The sequence below is a fragment of the Drosophila simulans genome, chromosome 2L (assembly GCF_016746395.2).
Source record: "Drosophila simulans strain w501 chromosome 2L, Prin_Dsim_3.1, whole genome shotgun sequence".
Classification (NCBI taxonomy): domain Eukaryota; kingdom Metazoa; phylum Arthropoda; class Insecta; order Diptera; family Drosophilidae; genus Drosophila; species Drosophila simulans.
Window position 1 is genome coordinate 12,479,322 of NC_052520.2, and position 16,610 is coordinate 12,495,931.

General features: G+C 41.7%; 1 protein-coding gene across 2 annotated transcripts in view; it reads left to right on the plus strand.

Annotated features, from left to right (window-relative positions):
* The window catches only part of LOC6732109 (protein nubbin), a 40,064-nt gene extending 24,769 nt beyond the window's left edge, over positions 1 to 15,295 (plus strand). Inside the window, exons 3-6 of one of the 2 annotated variants that reach the window (XM_016180040.2) lie at positions 1,065 to 1,613; positions 10,292 to 10,336; positions 12,778 to 14,505; positions 14,743 to 15,295. In XM_016180040.2, coding sequence (XP_016024780.2) covers positions 1,065 to 1,613; positions 10,292 to 10,336; positions 12,778 to 14,408 — 2,225 coding nt within the window. In that variant the 3' untranslated portion in view covers positions 14,409 to 14,505; positions 14,743 to 15,295. Of the gene's footprint in view, positions 1 to 1,064; positions 1,614 to 5,618; positions 6,421 to 10,291; positions 10,337 to 12,777; positions 14,506 to 14,742 lie in introns of those variants that run through there. The other variant, XM_016180039.2, reaches the window with a different exon arrangement.
* Positions 15,296 to 16,610: the final 1,315 nt, after the last annotated feature.

Here is a 16,610-nt window from a genome sequence, read left to right on the forward strand (position 1 = left end):
GATTGCAAAATCTAACATTAAAAGATTTTAGATGATTTTGCACACTGTACTGGTATACCAAGTATAGCATTTCACATTCTAATGATTAAGAACTTAAACTAATTCTAAGATTTTCAATATATTCTTAGAAAGTGTACCTTCCCCTGTTTAAAGTATCACACATTCCTACACATTTAGGCTTTCCTTCTTATAATACCCAACCCCCATACAAGAACTTTCACACTTCAAACCCATCCATGTGACTCATTTTTTAGTGGCATTCCTAAACACACAAAAAATACCCGGGAACAGGACTCAATGAACACATGATGGCTATGTCCTGCCGTTATTTCAAGCATCAGTTACCCGGAGACATTTCAACGCCTTGCGATGAAAATATTTTTCATATTTCCCCGCACTTTTTTTTTTTTTTTTGGCCCACATGCGGAGTTGAGACCCTTCAGCCAATGAAATGTGCCCGGTTGGTTGCTTTTTTAAGAGTCCCCCCTCCGGCTACCCCCCACTGCCCCCTCTCTGCTCCAGCAGACAGGGCAATATGACGTTATCAGCATAATTTCAGGAGTGTGCGTATTGGCCCATCAACCCTCAGGGGGAAATATTAAAATGAAGTCTGCCCGCCCGTTTTTTATGTAAATCAACCCCTTTTTTATGGCCCACCAGAGAGAGAGAGGAGCTTATTCAAATGCCACTGGGGTTGAGTCATAAAAAAAGGGTTGCTGTGATTCCATAACGATGGGCTTATGTAAATGCCGGAAGTCAACCCTTTCATAGACAGCGATTTGTGCTCGTGATTGGTTATTCTGCAGTGATTTGAATATATAAGACAACAAAATGGTGTTTCTTAGTAGTATGATCAAGTATATAAATTTTATTCTATAAGTATTATATTTTATTCATCAACTGCAAGAATATGAATTTTATAGTATACATATAATACTCTAGTGCAAAAATTGATTAGTAATCGTTAGTGTCCAAATTATGTATTTTTTATAAAAACTACTGCTTAAAATTGTTGCAAATCTTTTAATACCAATTTAACTATGCTGCACCGTTACTCTTTGCAGTTGGCAACTTTAAATTCGAGCCAGGCCAACAACTTGCCACGCCGGCGAATGAAGCTGTCCTAACGAGTTCCGAGGAGAACAAAGATGGAACTTTGACTGCTGTTGACACAAATATGCGCGATGTCAGCGCAAATCACAGCAGCTCCTTTCTTTCGTCCTCGCCCGCCTCCTCGACTCTGGTGTCCTGCCACTCCCCCACGCCGCCACTGCCGCTCCTTGCGGACCAGGACGAGGGAACGCGGAGGATGCGGGACAAGAAGCTAACGCTCGAATTGAAGTTGCAATCGTGTGATGAATATGTTCAGCAGCCAAAGGATAAAGGAGCCGAACGGCTGCAACCAGCTCAGATTGCCAACGACAATGCTCCGTCGCCTCTGCATTTGAAACTGGAGGAGCAGGACGAGCAGGATGAGCAGGAGGAGCAGGCGGACGCAAAGGATAAGGTCCTGGAACTGACCGGAGCAGCAGTTGCGCTCTATGGCCACTTGAACAATGCCAGCAAGGATGTGCGAGATTTAGAGCAGTGTCTGAAATTGCAGGACCCAAATGGTGAGTAGCAAAGAACCATTGCGATGGAAATTGAAGTTAAGAAGGTTTTCAAGAAATACAGCGATATTACATTTGCTTGGGCAAATCGCTTTATAAATTATTACAATCATCAAAATGTCGCATAGTTTCTAATTACGTATAAGACATCGTACAAAGTCAATAATTCATTTTGCATGCAAAGACGTTAAGCCCCGCATTTCAAAAACCTAAATATCTTTACCTTTTGTAAATGTCATTACCCTAAACAAATACTTTATTAGGCAACTGTCCTCTGCACAAATCAGACATAAGGGCATGCAAAAAGATATTCATTTTTTACCTTAAAACTCGTGGGAAACTTCCGCAAAGCAGGACCCAAGAAAAAATTCACAAACAGAGTACCTTGAATTGTGTTTTTTTTTTTGAGAAAACGGCGCAAAATAAATCAAAACCGTTAGCAACCACAATCGGAGATCTAGGTATACTCAAAATAGTAAGGAAATGAAAGAACGCAATTAAGGAAACTCGCTATAAAACTCCCGAAAAAACGAAGCGGAGAGAAAGTTTCCTAACTACCCCTAAGTAAACAGAAGGAAACCCAAATTTTCATGCTAAAAATTGCATAAAAAAGCGGAAAAAAAGTACACTTTTGGGGGTAGGTAAACGCCTCGCATATGCATATACATCTCAGGACTCCCGTGCTCACTACCTGAGGGTCCTGCCCATGTATGTCCTTACTTCTCTGGGGTGTCAAATACCAGCAAAGTACCGTAGCATGTTTCTTACCATTGCCATTGTTTAGCCTCGCTCTATCGTGTGTTTTTTAAGGAATATTTTCTTATCGAGGTAGGCAGACAACGCAATTGATTTCTGTTCTTTTCCAACAAAAAAAAGGAAAAACAGACCGAGATTTTCGGCGAGGACATAAATAAGAATCAAAGAATGTCATTGAATGTCATCCTTCGACTTCGATGATTCGGTGCTTCATCATGTTACCCAAAACAATGGCAAAGTCTGAATTGAAGTTGCCATCGGAGATATGTAAAAAACCTTAGGGGATTGCGATGCTAAGTATCATGAATATTTTTGCAGCAGCTTTTCCATTTCCCTCCTCATTTTCCGAGTAGCTACCCTGTTCAGTCCAACCCCAAGTTATTTTGAGTTCAAATTTCCTATAATTTCAAGCAAAATTGTGAGCGGATTTTTGGAGATGCTAAGCTGCCGATTAGAACGAGGGTCAAATTTAATTAACGCACACTCTCCCACTGAACTGGGGTGAGATTTTCACTGCAGTTTATATTTGCTGAAAGGGTGCAGAAATATAATCCACGAGGGCAGATGAATTTTAATAATATATTTAAAATTAGGAATATTGCAAGACATTAACTTCATGTGTTTTACTCTTGAATAATAAGTGTTGGCAACCAATCTTATGTAATCTTCATCTTATATGATACCTAAACTATAAAATGTTTTAGTGCTAGATAAAACTTTCTTTTTACCCTAAATTCAGTTTCCTCTTCCCATTAATCAATGCACTAAAATCTAAAAATCAGGAAACCCACAAGAACAAGCCCCAAAAAAAGGGAGATCTCACTAAAATTCAAACACATGCCAACGTGTTTGCTGGTCGAAAGAACTTTACGACTTCATTAGACATTTCACTTTTCATTATTTTCTCAAACAATTTACCAAGTACCCTCCAAATGGGTACGAAAATTCCCTTTCCTTTCCTTTTTTCTTTTTTAATATTTTCCGGCTGCCCCAATAAAAATGTTGTTTGCCAGTCTCAACTCTTCTGGACTTTTTGCCTTTTTTTATGATCTTTGCCTACATTGACTTAAGTAATTCTCGGCAACGTATTTCCTTTTACGATAGTCTGCAAGGACGCTCTGCAGCCATAGGTGTGAGTGCGAAAGGGAGAGGCAGTGTGGCGCGAAAGAGAGAAAGATAGCGGGCGAGCCGACAAATAGTTTTGATATTTTTTATGGACACGCACAGTAGGCCACATTGGTGCAGCTAGAGTTAACGCAAATAAAAAAGTCAAACGGTCAGAAAGTCAAAAGCAGCTATAACTCAACTGATGAACTATGTGATACCCTGGAGAGACTGCCCAGAAATATCACGAAAAGCGTTAACTTAAATGAAAATATACTTATATAAATAAATTATACGATCATATAGTTCTCAAAACGATATATGATATGATTATATGACCAATATAATTGGTTTAATTTGAAACCCACAAATTATACATTGAAATGGGTATTAAGCCCAAAACACTCTAAAAAACAACCTACAGGGCATTCCAGAAATCCTTTTTTTAACAACTCTTTGCGAACGTGAGAGAGCGGATGACCAGTAGTCAAAGTGGTTCAGTGCCTTTTGGGCTAATTAACATGTAGAGCCAGGATGCTGGCCAACAAACCGATTTTCCGACTGCCCGACTGACTCGAACGACTTGGCAACCTGGGATCTCAAACGTAACGAATGTTTTTTTATGATTTACGTAGAAATCGAGCCAGTTTGCGTCGTAAAAAGATGGCTAGGAGCGCGAAGTCCTTCAGACCAGAAGAAAACTAAACCATACTGCGCCGAAACCTAGGTGGCTATCATTGATGAAAGCGTGAAACGCTTGTCAGGACCCGGTCACTGATTCCACTGATTTGGTGTCCTCTTCCTATCCTACACATTTATTTTCGTCTTACCTGTTTGTTATTTTCGACTTTTTATGACTTTGTAACAATTTTTTATGATTTTTTTCCATAACAAAGCGATGTACGCATAAAAAATATATGCGTACATTGTGCATCGCCCAGGTAGTTGGGCTAGTTTTTTATATGGGGAAGATTTTGTTACTCTCGCCTTGAAAATTTGACTTTTTCATTATAATTTGTTTGTCTTCGCAGTTCTCGGGAACATAAAAAGCATTTAGTTTTCAATATGCATAAAAAGAAATTCAGAGAAGTTGACCTGACCTCAGCGTTAAAATTTTACCAAATCACAGATGTTTTCAAAATCCATTGAGTATCTTGATTTATTGAATAATTAATTAATAATACATGATGCACAAATTCATGCAGCGACTTACACTAGTGATTTAATATGTTAATATACATATATAAAACATGCATTTTTAAGAATGACTTCAAAATTTTAATCTTATCAATTATTTTAAAACTGACACTTATAAACGCGCTATTTTCGTTATTTATTCAGAAATATTTCCCACCATAAATGTCGATTCCTATCGAAATATGTGCTAAACCAAAACAAATCATAAAATAATACGAAATCGAAAAAAAAGAATACCGGGAAACAAAAGCAAGAAAAGGAAAGAAAATTCCACTGAGTGGGTGGCAAGTCCACAAGAGGAGAAATGGGTGGTTGGGGGTTTTCTTTTTTCGGGAGTAGGGGCGCTCCGCACATGTGTGCATACATGAATGGCAAATAAAATTGCGAAAGCAAGGAGGAAACGGGAGGCAGAACAAAGAGCGAAATCAGAAGACGACAATGCTGCAAATATAGAGTGGTGGGGGGATTCTGCTGCAGTCGACGTCGACGCAGCTTTAAAATATTTTTACATAGCTCAAAAGCACACACACACACACACAGACATACGGGCAGCATTTTTGACTCGCCAATCATAAAATAATATGCATACACACATACGGCTCCAAAGAGCGGGGCCGTATAAAAAATCCATTGCCATTTGAAAGCCAAATTTAAATTTTAAGCCACGCCTCAAACAAGCGCACGCATCTCACACACACACCCATACACTGACAACAATGGAGCCCACGAGCGAACCACAAACGAGGTAGCCCCCCACTCACACACTCACACGCTAAATTTTAAAGCGCATAAAATGTGTGTGTGAGTTTACAATTCACTCGCAGTCAAGAGAGCGAGAGCGAGCGCAAGAACTTCTCCTCTCCACTCCAATTGGATTGTGTGGAAGGTGTGTCTGTGTGAGTGTGGAACGCAGAGCTCCAAAGCTCTCTCTCGCTCTTCTGCCAGCGATTCTGCCTTTTCTGACCCAAGTTCCAATTCAACTGCAGTCGACGCGCAAAAGTGGAACCAGTTAAACGTGTGGAGCGCTAAGTCGCGTTTTTTATAACGTATACGCCACCATTTCCCCAGTCGGTTTTTTACCCCCTCATCGTGTATGTGTGTGTGTCCCTCAGTGTTTGTGTGTGTGTGCGTGCTAAAAAAAAGGGAAAATCAACCCTTAAGGCTTTTTTAGGGGTGCAACGAACACAACACAGCAGCACAACAGTTTTCAAACTCAAAATCCCAAACGCCGGCAAAGAGAGCGAGTGCGAGAGAAAGAGCCAGAGCGGCCACAGAGCGAGAAAGAGAGAGCAGACAGAGGCAGTCATCATCATCATATCATCATCGTCGGAACGCAAACATTCAGGCCTAGAGCGATTATCCGTTAGTTCGCTGAGAGCTATCCTGCCGCTGCGACCGCTTCTCTGTTGTCAGTTTCACACGAGACACGAACGCGTCCACACGAAAGCGGCGCTTCCAAGAAATCAGAATAAATCTACAAGATACTAACTAGCCCAACAAACGAATAAGAAACAATCAGAACAAAAACAGATATTTGCAGTGCTCAAGTGAATTCACAGTGCTTAAGAAACATTAAACATATCGCATATAAACACTTTGCATTTGCACCATTGAGTTGTGAAAATGGTTATGTCGGAGCTACGTTGGCACACCGCTAGTCCCGAGGATAATAAGAGTTCCTTGAAGCGCGATTTGCTCAAATCCACACCGACCAGTGCCCGCGAGGCCGCCGTTCACATAATGCAGAATCGATGTAAGTTAACGCATTCCAAACACGTTGCAAACAGTTTAAATACTTGTAGTTATAATCATAACAATCCCAAAATGATTTAGCATAAACAATATATAATTTTGGTTTCTAGGTGTTTCATTAAATGCACTTTTAGGAATTACTTCTACTTAGATTTTGTAGTATCTTTTCACAATAAATTTATTTATAATATTTATTGTTCGTTAATAATTTCATACGAAAAGTAATTTGTTGAACAACAAAAAGATTCCTCTTAATTCTAGCCAAGTCATATATATTATATTATATTATATTATCCTTTTAATCAATAGGTTAGGGCCAAAGTTTTAGACAAAATTAATCTTGCGATTACTCTTCTAAAGTTCTCAAGTTTATAGATACTTTTCGTGTTTCATAGAATTGTGGCACATTTTAAGCTTTATTTGGTTCAGTGTTCAGTAATTCCAATTGCATCACCAAGAAGAATCATCTTTATAAAGAATCCTGCAAATAGTTTCTCAAATCCAAACATCTAGTAATCATCTCAAATAAATTTTCCAAAGTGTTTGTTACAATTTTTCCTTTCACCGCTAAGTTACTAAGCCAGACCTCGTGAAAATTACCATGCTTGAGTCAGGTGCTCTGCACATATCATACTAAAAACCCAAGACTCACGGCTCCAATGGCCAGAACAAAGAAAACTGCAATCTGCTTATTGAAAATAACCACCGGCACAGGTGTCTCCGCCATAAATATTAACTCCCAGCGACCCACTTAAAGACGGGTCTCAAGACCACTCAAGACTGGCGGTGCCAGGCGAGAACTACTACCATGTACAAACGAACAAACTAACAAACTTAGAAGCCAGCCAAATGGGTATTACAAATGCCGGACCATAAAAATATTTATTAAAGACGCATTTCTTGCACAACCAGCCCACAAATATGACCATGTAAATAGGTGCACCACCGATACTGGTGGCGATGGGCACTCAATGGAACCGCTTGGCCGTTGTAAACAATACTTTTAATTTGTTGCCTTATCAATTATCGTTTTTCGAAGCGCAGCGAATGCGGGGCAATAAAAGAGCGCATTTCGATGACAAATGTAGTAAAGAAAAAAAAAGAAAATCGTCGCAATATGCGTAATAATTCCGATGAGCCATACTTAAGGTGCACCAAGTGGTACGGGCTTTCGTATGGGCTATGATTGATTGATTATGTAAAACTTCCCTAATGAAAAGTGAGTAACTGCCGTATGCAAGTCACCAGATAAGCGCAGGCGACAATGGGCCCATGCTAATTAGATTGGCGCTAGATGATAAGTTTGGGGATTTTTTTACGTTAAACAAATTTCCATCGCCTCGTACAGGAGCACTTATGTGGAGCACGTGACGCAAGTGACTCGCCTAATCTAAAGAACTAACGATAGCTAATATATGTCTCATGATATTCCTATAAGAGTTTACCTTGTACAATACGATTTGCTTATCGTCGCCGCTTATCGCTCCAAAACCAAAATCGAGCCAACGCTTTGCACACCTGCAGAATAGCCAAAGAATGATTCCAAGAAGTCCAGCACGTATAGTAAACAAGTATCGTCATCTTTTGGTGATTTTAATAAATTAATCGAGGCCCATAGAAAATACTGGTTCGCCGCCAATCAGTTTTAAGTTCTGCTCGGCCAATCAGTTTTAAATTAATATATTTGGCCGATTACGGCGCCCGGCAATTGACGACAATGTCCAACTTGAATAATAACATTATTTTTAGTCATTGTCCATGAGCTCATGCAGCTTTTTTTTTTCGATTTACTATATCGCGTTATCACCTATCGCCGCTATAAAAGCCGATCAAGAAAGAGGGCGTGTGACCGCTTTTTATGGGTAATTCTTGGAACTCATAGGAAATAAATGAAGAGTCGATTAAGATTTACAATTCGCAAACGGAAATCGATTGAAAATGCAGTTAATATGATTTTGTAATGCAGGCTAAGTGATAAGCAAACAGTCAACAAGGTTTGTTGACTCTTTAAAGAGCTTAAAAGAGTGCGCAGACCTCAACTTGCAATTACATTGCCTTAAAAACTTACAAAGGCTAGTTGCATATTTAATTAGCATTTATTATAATATTTTTAGACAACAATGGCGTGCATGTTAATTGAGCAGAATGCCTATTAACTAACTAACTACTGAGAATAATATTTGAATAATTCCAAAGGACCCTACGCTCCTTTATAGTTTTCGCACTCTCTCGCATCCTTTAATCAAGCTTTCATTTCGCCGCATTCGAAGCTTTCGCTCCTGGCTTCGACTTTTCCAGTTTTGTTTTGCTACGAATATACAGGCAGAGACAAAGGCGAAGGAGCACGCACATTATGTTTGCTTTCCCTTCACTCTATTATGTTTTATTTTATTTATTTATGTTATTTTTTCGGCTACTTTTCGGGCTGCCCAGCCCAGTCCGCAATGGAGGGGTCAAGAGTTCAAGACACGCAGCTTCCGCCGCCGCCGTCGACGACGACGACGACGATTCAATCGATAGTCAGTCTCAGTCTGCGCACGTGATGACCATATAGCATTCATATATAGAAAGTCGGTTGGTTGGCTCGCCTGTGCTCGTCTGTGTATTGGTTTTAGCCACCCCCAGCCAGCCAACTGTCGAGGTCATTGACTAATTGTGTGCGCCACACAATCCCCCACCCCTTCCTCCTCCCATCACCATGAACATCATCATAAACCGCCACCCCCGCTGGGTGATTCTGAAAAATTTTATTTTATTTCCCTTTCGGCCGCCTCAATTTTTGGGGGTGGCCGCCTGTGGTTTTCGCAAATTTCTCTGCCAAAAACTGTAAAATTCTGGAAAACCTTTCGAATGCTGCTGCTGCTCATTTCCACTCGTGCTGGACACGCGCTAGGGTGTTGAATTTCCCGAGCACTCCACCTCCGCCGGAGTTACATAATTTATGTGGCATTTTAACGCCGGGTTTCTGTAAAATGCACATCTACCTAACTCTAGCCGATATATACAACATATATATGTGTAGTTTGTTGGATCCTCACATATGCCGCACCACTTGAACGAACTGGCAGCAGTTGTGCCGCTTAATTAGCGGCTCAAAGGCGTGGCCAAAAGGGCGACAGAAGTGTGCCAGAAGTGAGAGGAAAGATTGTGGTGGCATAAGGAGGGAAATCCAGCTCAGATAAACTGATTCGCCTTAGGTAGCGGAATCAAAGGAAGGCACGTTCATAATCTGCGGTTAGAACAGGGACATTGAGAAATGTTAGATGGAGTTACTATAAATTTATAAATAAATTAACTTACTTAGATCTTCTCCTTCAATGCATCCAGCATATTTCTGAGTAACCTTATATCAAAGGGAACACAATCCGCTGATAGAAACCTTGAAATTTCCTTATACCCACCCCAGAACCCTAGTGTCATACAACACCCAAACAAGAAGAGCACTCAATTTCTAATGCATTTCCGAGGGGTCAGCACGCTGCACTCGTAAATTAGCCATCGAGTCCAGAAACGAAATTCAATTGCTTCCAAAATAAAAATGCAGCACAAATGCCGTCCGTGTGTACGATGGCAACTTCAGAAATTCAAATCGTACACGGACCAGGTGGTTCCTTGAACTCCAGTTTGGCTGCCGCCCCTCGACGAGGTTCATAAAAATATCCTTTTATAGGCAACGGTGCGGATGTCTGGACTGGCCATTTGGTCAGTTCTGGCTTAGAATGTATATCGCTATCGATTTTGTGTATCGTAAACTTTGGAGCATTTGCTTCTTGGAACATTTTATGTTCGCGACGTGTGTGTTATTTTACTTTTAGCTTTAAGTGGTCTCAATTTGGCTAGTCTCAAATTTGTGTTTTCCCTTTTATTTTCAGATATCAGTCGCCTGTCGCGTTCGCCATCGCCACTTCAATCGAATGGTAAGTGTATTTTCCTATTTCACCCATTTTCCTCATTTTAGAGCATCAGCTGTTGTCCGAAAACGATTTACGAGATTTGTCCACTTCATATAGATAGACACGAATGTATGTGGGACTATATGTACATATGTGTATTTATACCAGGTCTGAAACATCTGCTTTTTGGGGCAAGCGGCATGAGGCACATCTCGGTTTCACTAAATCACTCGCATGTTTTGGGTTCGACACAAAAGACAATAAACCGGAGGGAATATCAAACTATATTCAACCCTTGCCTGCGACAGCCACGCGTTAGGCACTGGATATATAGGGTATATGGATGAATGGTTCGGTTTTAGGGTTGATTGGGCTGTTTCGCTAGGGAGGGTCGCCCCTCCTCGCACAATGGCATGTCAAAACTTTTGTCACAGCCCCTGCGACTGTGATTTTGGCCAAGAAAATGGAGAGGGGCGTCTTTAAGTTGATTTTGATGTCTTATTAAATGGGTGTTTCGACTTAACAGCTTCTTAAGTAGTTGCTGAGGTGACAATTGGGCCTGTCAATTCCCCCTAATTGTTCGTTCGCCCAACTGAGGAGCTAAGGAAAACCATTGTCGAGTGTGGTGGTGGTCTTTGGGTGCACTATAAATATTTGATAGATTCATAAAAACCTTCGATTATTATTCATAACTCGTTGCTCGCAGAAGGCTGCGTTCAATTTGCAATTCACACTTTTCAAATTTCATGGACTTCGTTAGTCACGGTCCGAACAAAAAACCAACTTCAACCTTTTCTGGCTCCCTTTCGATATTTTTTTGCCCCCCCTTTTTGACCACATTATTGACAGCATTTCGCTTGATTTGAATTCGAATATGTGTGAGGGAGGCTGTCTGGTCGTGTGTGTGTGTGGGACTGGACACAGTTGCTGTGATTTCTTTCACGAACATGAACATATATATTTACATATATTTTATGCAAAAATTATTCCGTTATGCCGGCCTTATGTGGGAGCGCTTTTGGGGTAGCTCAATGTGCAGTCAAACTGACCATTTGGCTTTTTATTATTGGTTGTGCTAAATGGAGCAAGGGCGCACTGAAAAGGGGTTTCCTTATGGGGCTTTTAAATGTGTCTTAGGCTATCTGGTCCATCAAGCATAGCTGGCAAATTCTGTATTCCATGTTTAAATATATTCCAAATAGCTTTCAAAATTAGAAATAGCAATTATTGTAGTTTCCTTAGAACCCCTTTTATAAAGATAAAGACAAAGATCTCCGCCCATGCCGATAGCTATTCACACAACACATACAAATCGAATTTGCACATCATCTGAATACCAAATGGACGCACGTAACCCATCCAAGGAGGAGAGAAAGAAATCGTTCCTGGCCAGGGTTCGGTCGCATATGTAAAAAGGATGACCATGTGGTCGGTGGGTCGCCCACTTGGGCGAATAAGTCATCAAATTCACGTAGCACCAGGGATCGGGTACTGAGGATTGGGCATTCGGTATTGGGGATTGGGAATCGGGCATCAGGAGCCGAGCAGAAGTCATAAAGTAGCCCAGGCAAACATATGCAAAAATTGCCTGCAGTGGACAGGATGTGGAAATTGGTTGGTTCGGGGCCTTGGGATGCGGTATGGGAATGCGAAATTCTGGATGCCAGACCAGGGGTCACTTCAAAGGATTTAACTCCCTTGATTGCCCCTTTATGAGGGAGGATGTATGGTCGTCTAGTTTTAGCTCAAAAATAAACTCTTGACGTGTATTTAAATATTATTGCAAATCAATTGGGCCGAGCCGAAACCCTCCATTCACTCCATTCCCCATCGCCTTGTTGTATAAATAAAATGCATACAAATAGCAAATTTATACAAATCGCCTGGCCAGGCATTTGAAATGCTAAAATGCCACTTAAAAGCAGCTAAAAGCGTCAGCCAAAATGAAAAGAAAACATGAGAATTCCATTTGATGTCAAGGTGGAACTATGTAAACTATGGACCGATGGTCTCGCAGGGGGTGAACGAAAGAGTCGAGGAAATTTTCGCATAATAAATCCATGGCGGTGGGTGGTGGTCACGTGAAAGGCTTTCACTCGAAACCGAAAACCAACGGACTATGAAATTGAACGAAAATTATACAAAACGCTTGTGTGGCCTATTCTAAATTTATGCAAAAGGACATTCGAATGGGTAAAACGGTCGAGGAACAGAGTGACTCATTTTGCATGGCATCAGTGGATGGGAAAATACATTCTCCATGGGGCTTGGCCAGTTGGTTACGCCTTCTTTTCCTGGGCTTGATTGGAAAAGAGTTGTGTGCTTTCTAGGGAGAGATTTTTCAGAGATGTACAGCTGATGAAGTAGTTAATAAAGTTGGGGTGGATATAAATACTTACATATTTGTACCATTTGGAATTGTTAGTTTGTATTTTCCTAACCCCTAAATCTTTCTTTACTTTTAGCTTCCGATTGCGATGACAACAACTCGAGTGTGGGCACCTCGAGCGATCGCTGCCGATCTCCTTTGAGTCCTGCGCTCTCTCTGAGCCACCAGCAGGCCAAACGCCAGCTGCTGTCGCTGCAGCCCCACCCGGCACACCATCATCACAATCCGCACCATTTGAACCACCTGAACCACCATCAGTACAAACAGGAGGAGGATTACGATGACGCCAATGGTGGGGCATTGAATTTAACCAGCGACAATAGTCGTCACAGCACTCAGTCTCCGTCGAATTCGGTGAAATCGGCCACAGCATCGCCGGTTCCGGTGATTTCAGTGCCCTCGCCAGTGCCGCCCATGATCTCTCCGGTTTTGGCGCCCTCGGGTTGTGGCTCCACCACACCCAATTCCATGGCAGCAGCGGCTGCAGCTGCCGCCGCTGTGGCATCCACAATGGGTAGTGGCATCTCGCCGTTGCTGGCCCTGCCGGGAATGTCCTCGCCACAGGCTCAACTCGCAGCAGCTGGCTTGGGCATGAACAATCCACTGCTGACGGGATCCCTGTCGCCACAGGACTTTGCCCAGTTCCATCAGCTATTGCAGCAACGTCAAGTTGCGTTGACACAGCAGTTCAACAGCTACATGGATCTGCTGCGGAGTGGTTCCCTGGGCCTGGCACAGGACGATCCGGCACTGACCGCCCAGGTGGCGGCGGCCCAGTTCCTAATGCAGAGCCAACTGCAGGCCCTCAGCCAGGCCAGTCAGCAATTGCAGGCACTGCAGAAGCAACAGCAGCGCCAAATGGATGAGCCACTGCAGCTGAACCACAAGATGACGCCACAGCCACGCAGTTCCACACCGCACTCGATCCGCAGTCCCAGCGCAATTCGCAGTCCGGCCAGCTCACCCCAGCAGATGCACCACCACCACCACCATCCACTGCAAATCACGCCGCCCAGCTCGGCGGCCAGTTTGAAATTGAGTGGTATGCTGACGCCCAGTACGCCCACCAGTGGCACCCAGATGAGCCAGGGCACCACCACGCCGCAGCCCAAGACGGTGGCCAGTGCTGCAGCTGCTCGGGCGGCGGGCGAGCCATCGCCGGAGGAAACCACCGATCTGGAGGAGTTGGAGCAGTTCGCCAAGACCTTCAAGCAGCGTAGAATCAAGCTGGGCTTCACCCAGGGCGATGTGGGTCTGGCCATGGGCAAACTGTATGGCAATGACTTCTCGCAGACCACCATTTCGCGTTTTGAGGCCCTCAATCTGAGCTTCAAGAACATGTGTAAGCTGAAGCCGCTGCTCCAGAAGTGGTTGGATGACGCCGATCGCACCATCCAGGCCACCGGTGGTGTCTTCGATCCTGCCGCGTTGCAGGCCACCGTCAGCACACCGGAGATCATTGGTCGCCGTCGCAAGAAGCGCACCTCCATCGAGACCACCATTCGCGGCGCTCTGGAGAAGGCCTTCCTGGCCAACCAGAAGCCCACCTCGGAGGAGATCACCCAGCTGGCCGATCGCCTGAGCATGGAGAAGGAGGTGGTGCGCGTGTGGTTCTGCAACCGTCGGCAGAAGGAGAAGCGCATCAATCCATCCCTGGACAGTCCCACGGGCGCCGATGACGACGAGTCCTCCTATATGATGCACTAAGAGATCACGGATCGTCCATGGACTGCAGGGAGGTCACGTTTAGGGACAAAGACAGTGCAATGTGCGGGAGAAATCGAAGGAAGCTTAGCAACAGCAGGTGTGTACTCCTTTAAAAGATATATTTATAAATAGATACATTTATTACTATAAAACAAATGGATAAAAACGTAATTGTTTTGACAATATTCCGTTTATTTCTTAAATATTTCGTATGTTTCTTAAAGTTGATAATATCTTGAAAATTGAACAAATTTTTATTTTATTTTTAAGATTAGATATTTGTTAATGACTATCCCAACTAACGTTATCTTTTACTCTGCTTATTATCTTGCAGGTTCAAAGTCGCAAACACATCAAATACTAGCATAATTCTGTACTACGGATAGGTATCGGCTCCAACACAAAACGGGGTTTGCTTGTGTTAACTATTAATGGTATTTATTTTAATGTAATTCTATTATGAAGGTTATCCAAAATATTGCTGCTCAAGTGAACCGCGCTACTCATTTGGCATTCAAGTTCACTTGCTCAACAAGATTTTGTGGATCATAAGGAAATGGTTTTTATTTGCCTTGATAAGCAAATAAATTCGACTTCTTTATAATTCTTTTTGGCGTATGTGTATTACTAATATTTAAGTACAGTCTTTGCACAATTTTTAAAGTCAAAATAATGAATTCCTAGCAAATAATTAGAAAGTTTACCACTTTCCACGTAATTTCTTTTGTAGATTACATTGTAAGCATATTTATTTTTCGCGTGAATACTGTGATAATCAATTTGAATGATTTTAATTTTAATAAATGAAAAAGAAAACAAAGAAAAACATTATAAACATAAACTAACTGTACTTTGTATGTTATGGGCAAGTAAACTAACACGAAAAACATTATTTTAAACCTATCGTATTTATGTGTAAAAACCGATTGAATTTATGAAACACGAAAATATTTACAATTGTAAAACATGAAATACTAGAATTTTTAAATGTATAACAAAAATGGAAAAAAAGACAAAATCACAATGAAATAAAATTAATTATCAAACACAATAACTACGAACATCTTTCATTTGGGCAAACGACTTTTATCCGAGTTTCAGTTCAATTTCCAGCAGAATTGGTATTTCTTCGCTTGCACAAATGTACAGAAAATATCTGAAAGATATCAATCACCAGGAAAGGAATGAATTTCAAAAATTAGCACAGCGGCGCATTTAAAAGGGCATCACGAAGAATCGCAAACGTCTGAGGCGATCTGAAATTTTAATAAATAACAACATGCAAAACTGAAATTAATTCACGGAATTCGACTGAGGGAATCCAAGTGCGCGTGCAGAGCTAATAAGAACCAGACACCCGCAGTACGATTCGATCTCATGACCAAGATATCAAGATATATGACATGCAGATGAGCCACATGAAATGAGGCTCCTCTGTGCTTTCTGGTGAGTGGGGAGGGGGTGTGCGAAGGGTGGGCGAACCCGGGTCACTTCAAATACCCACACTATCAATGGGAAGCCGACTCAACAAAATGAATTCACTGCGATTTGCCGTCATTGTCGCTCCAGCTTTGAGCAATTAAAAATGGTTTACTATCTCGGTGAGTTGGCAAGTGGAAAGTACAGGCGCAATTCGCTAAACATAACAAGCTAAGAATCATTAACTCCTGTGGGAGCAAAAGATCTATGCTCCTGGAAAACAAATCAACATCATCATCATCATTAACATAATTTTGGTAATTGTTATGTATGCTGAATATATTAATAATAATACTTAATAATAAATAGATAAATATTTATTATTTTATTATTAATAAAATCTACTAGATACAAGATACATCGGATATTGCAAATGAAATCTCACTTTATATGTCAATTATTTTGTAGGATGGGTAACTGCATACAGCTGTTCATAAGATTATTTTGAATTTGAAGGAATTCTTCATGTGCTAGGACCCACTGTACTCATTAGCAAGCCAGAGCTCGACATATACGCAAATGATGTTGAAAGCAGATGCAGATGCCCTCCCATCGACCTCCCTAGTATATTTCCACCGCCCCTTTTCCGCAGTCACTTGTTTGCATGGAAAGCGCATAATCATCGCGTGTCATGTGGAAATTTATACTATTTATGGTCTGTTTGTTTGTAGTCAGATGGAATCAAACGGAATGGGTAGCGTTGGGCTTTCGTCTCCGCTCTTT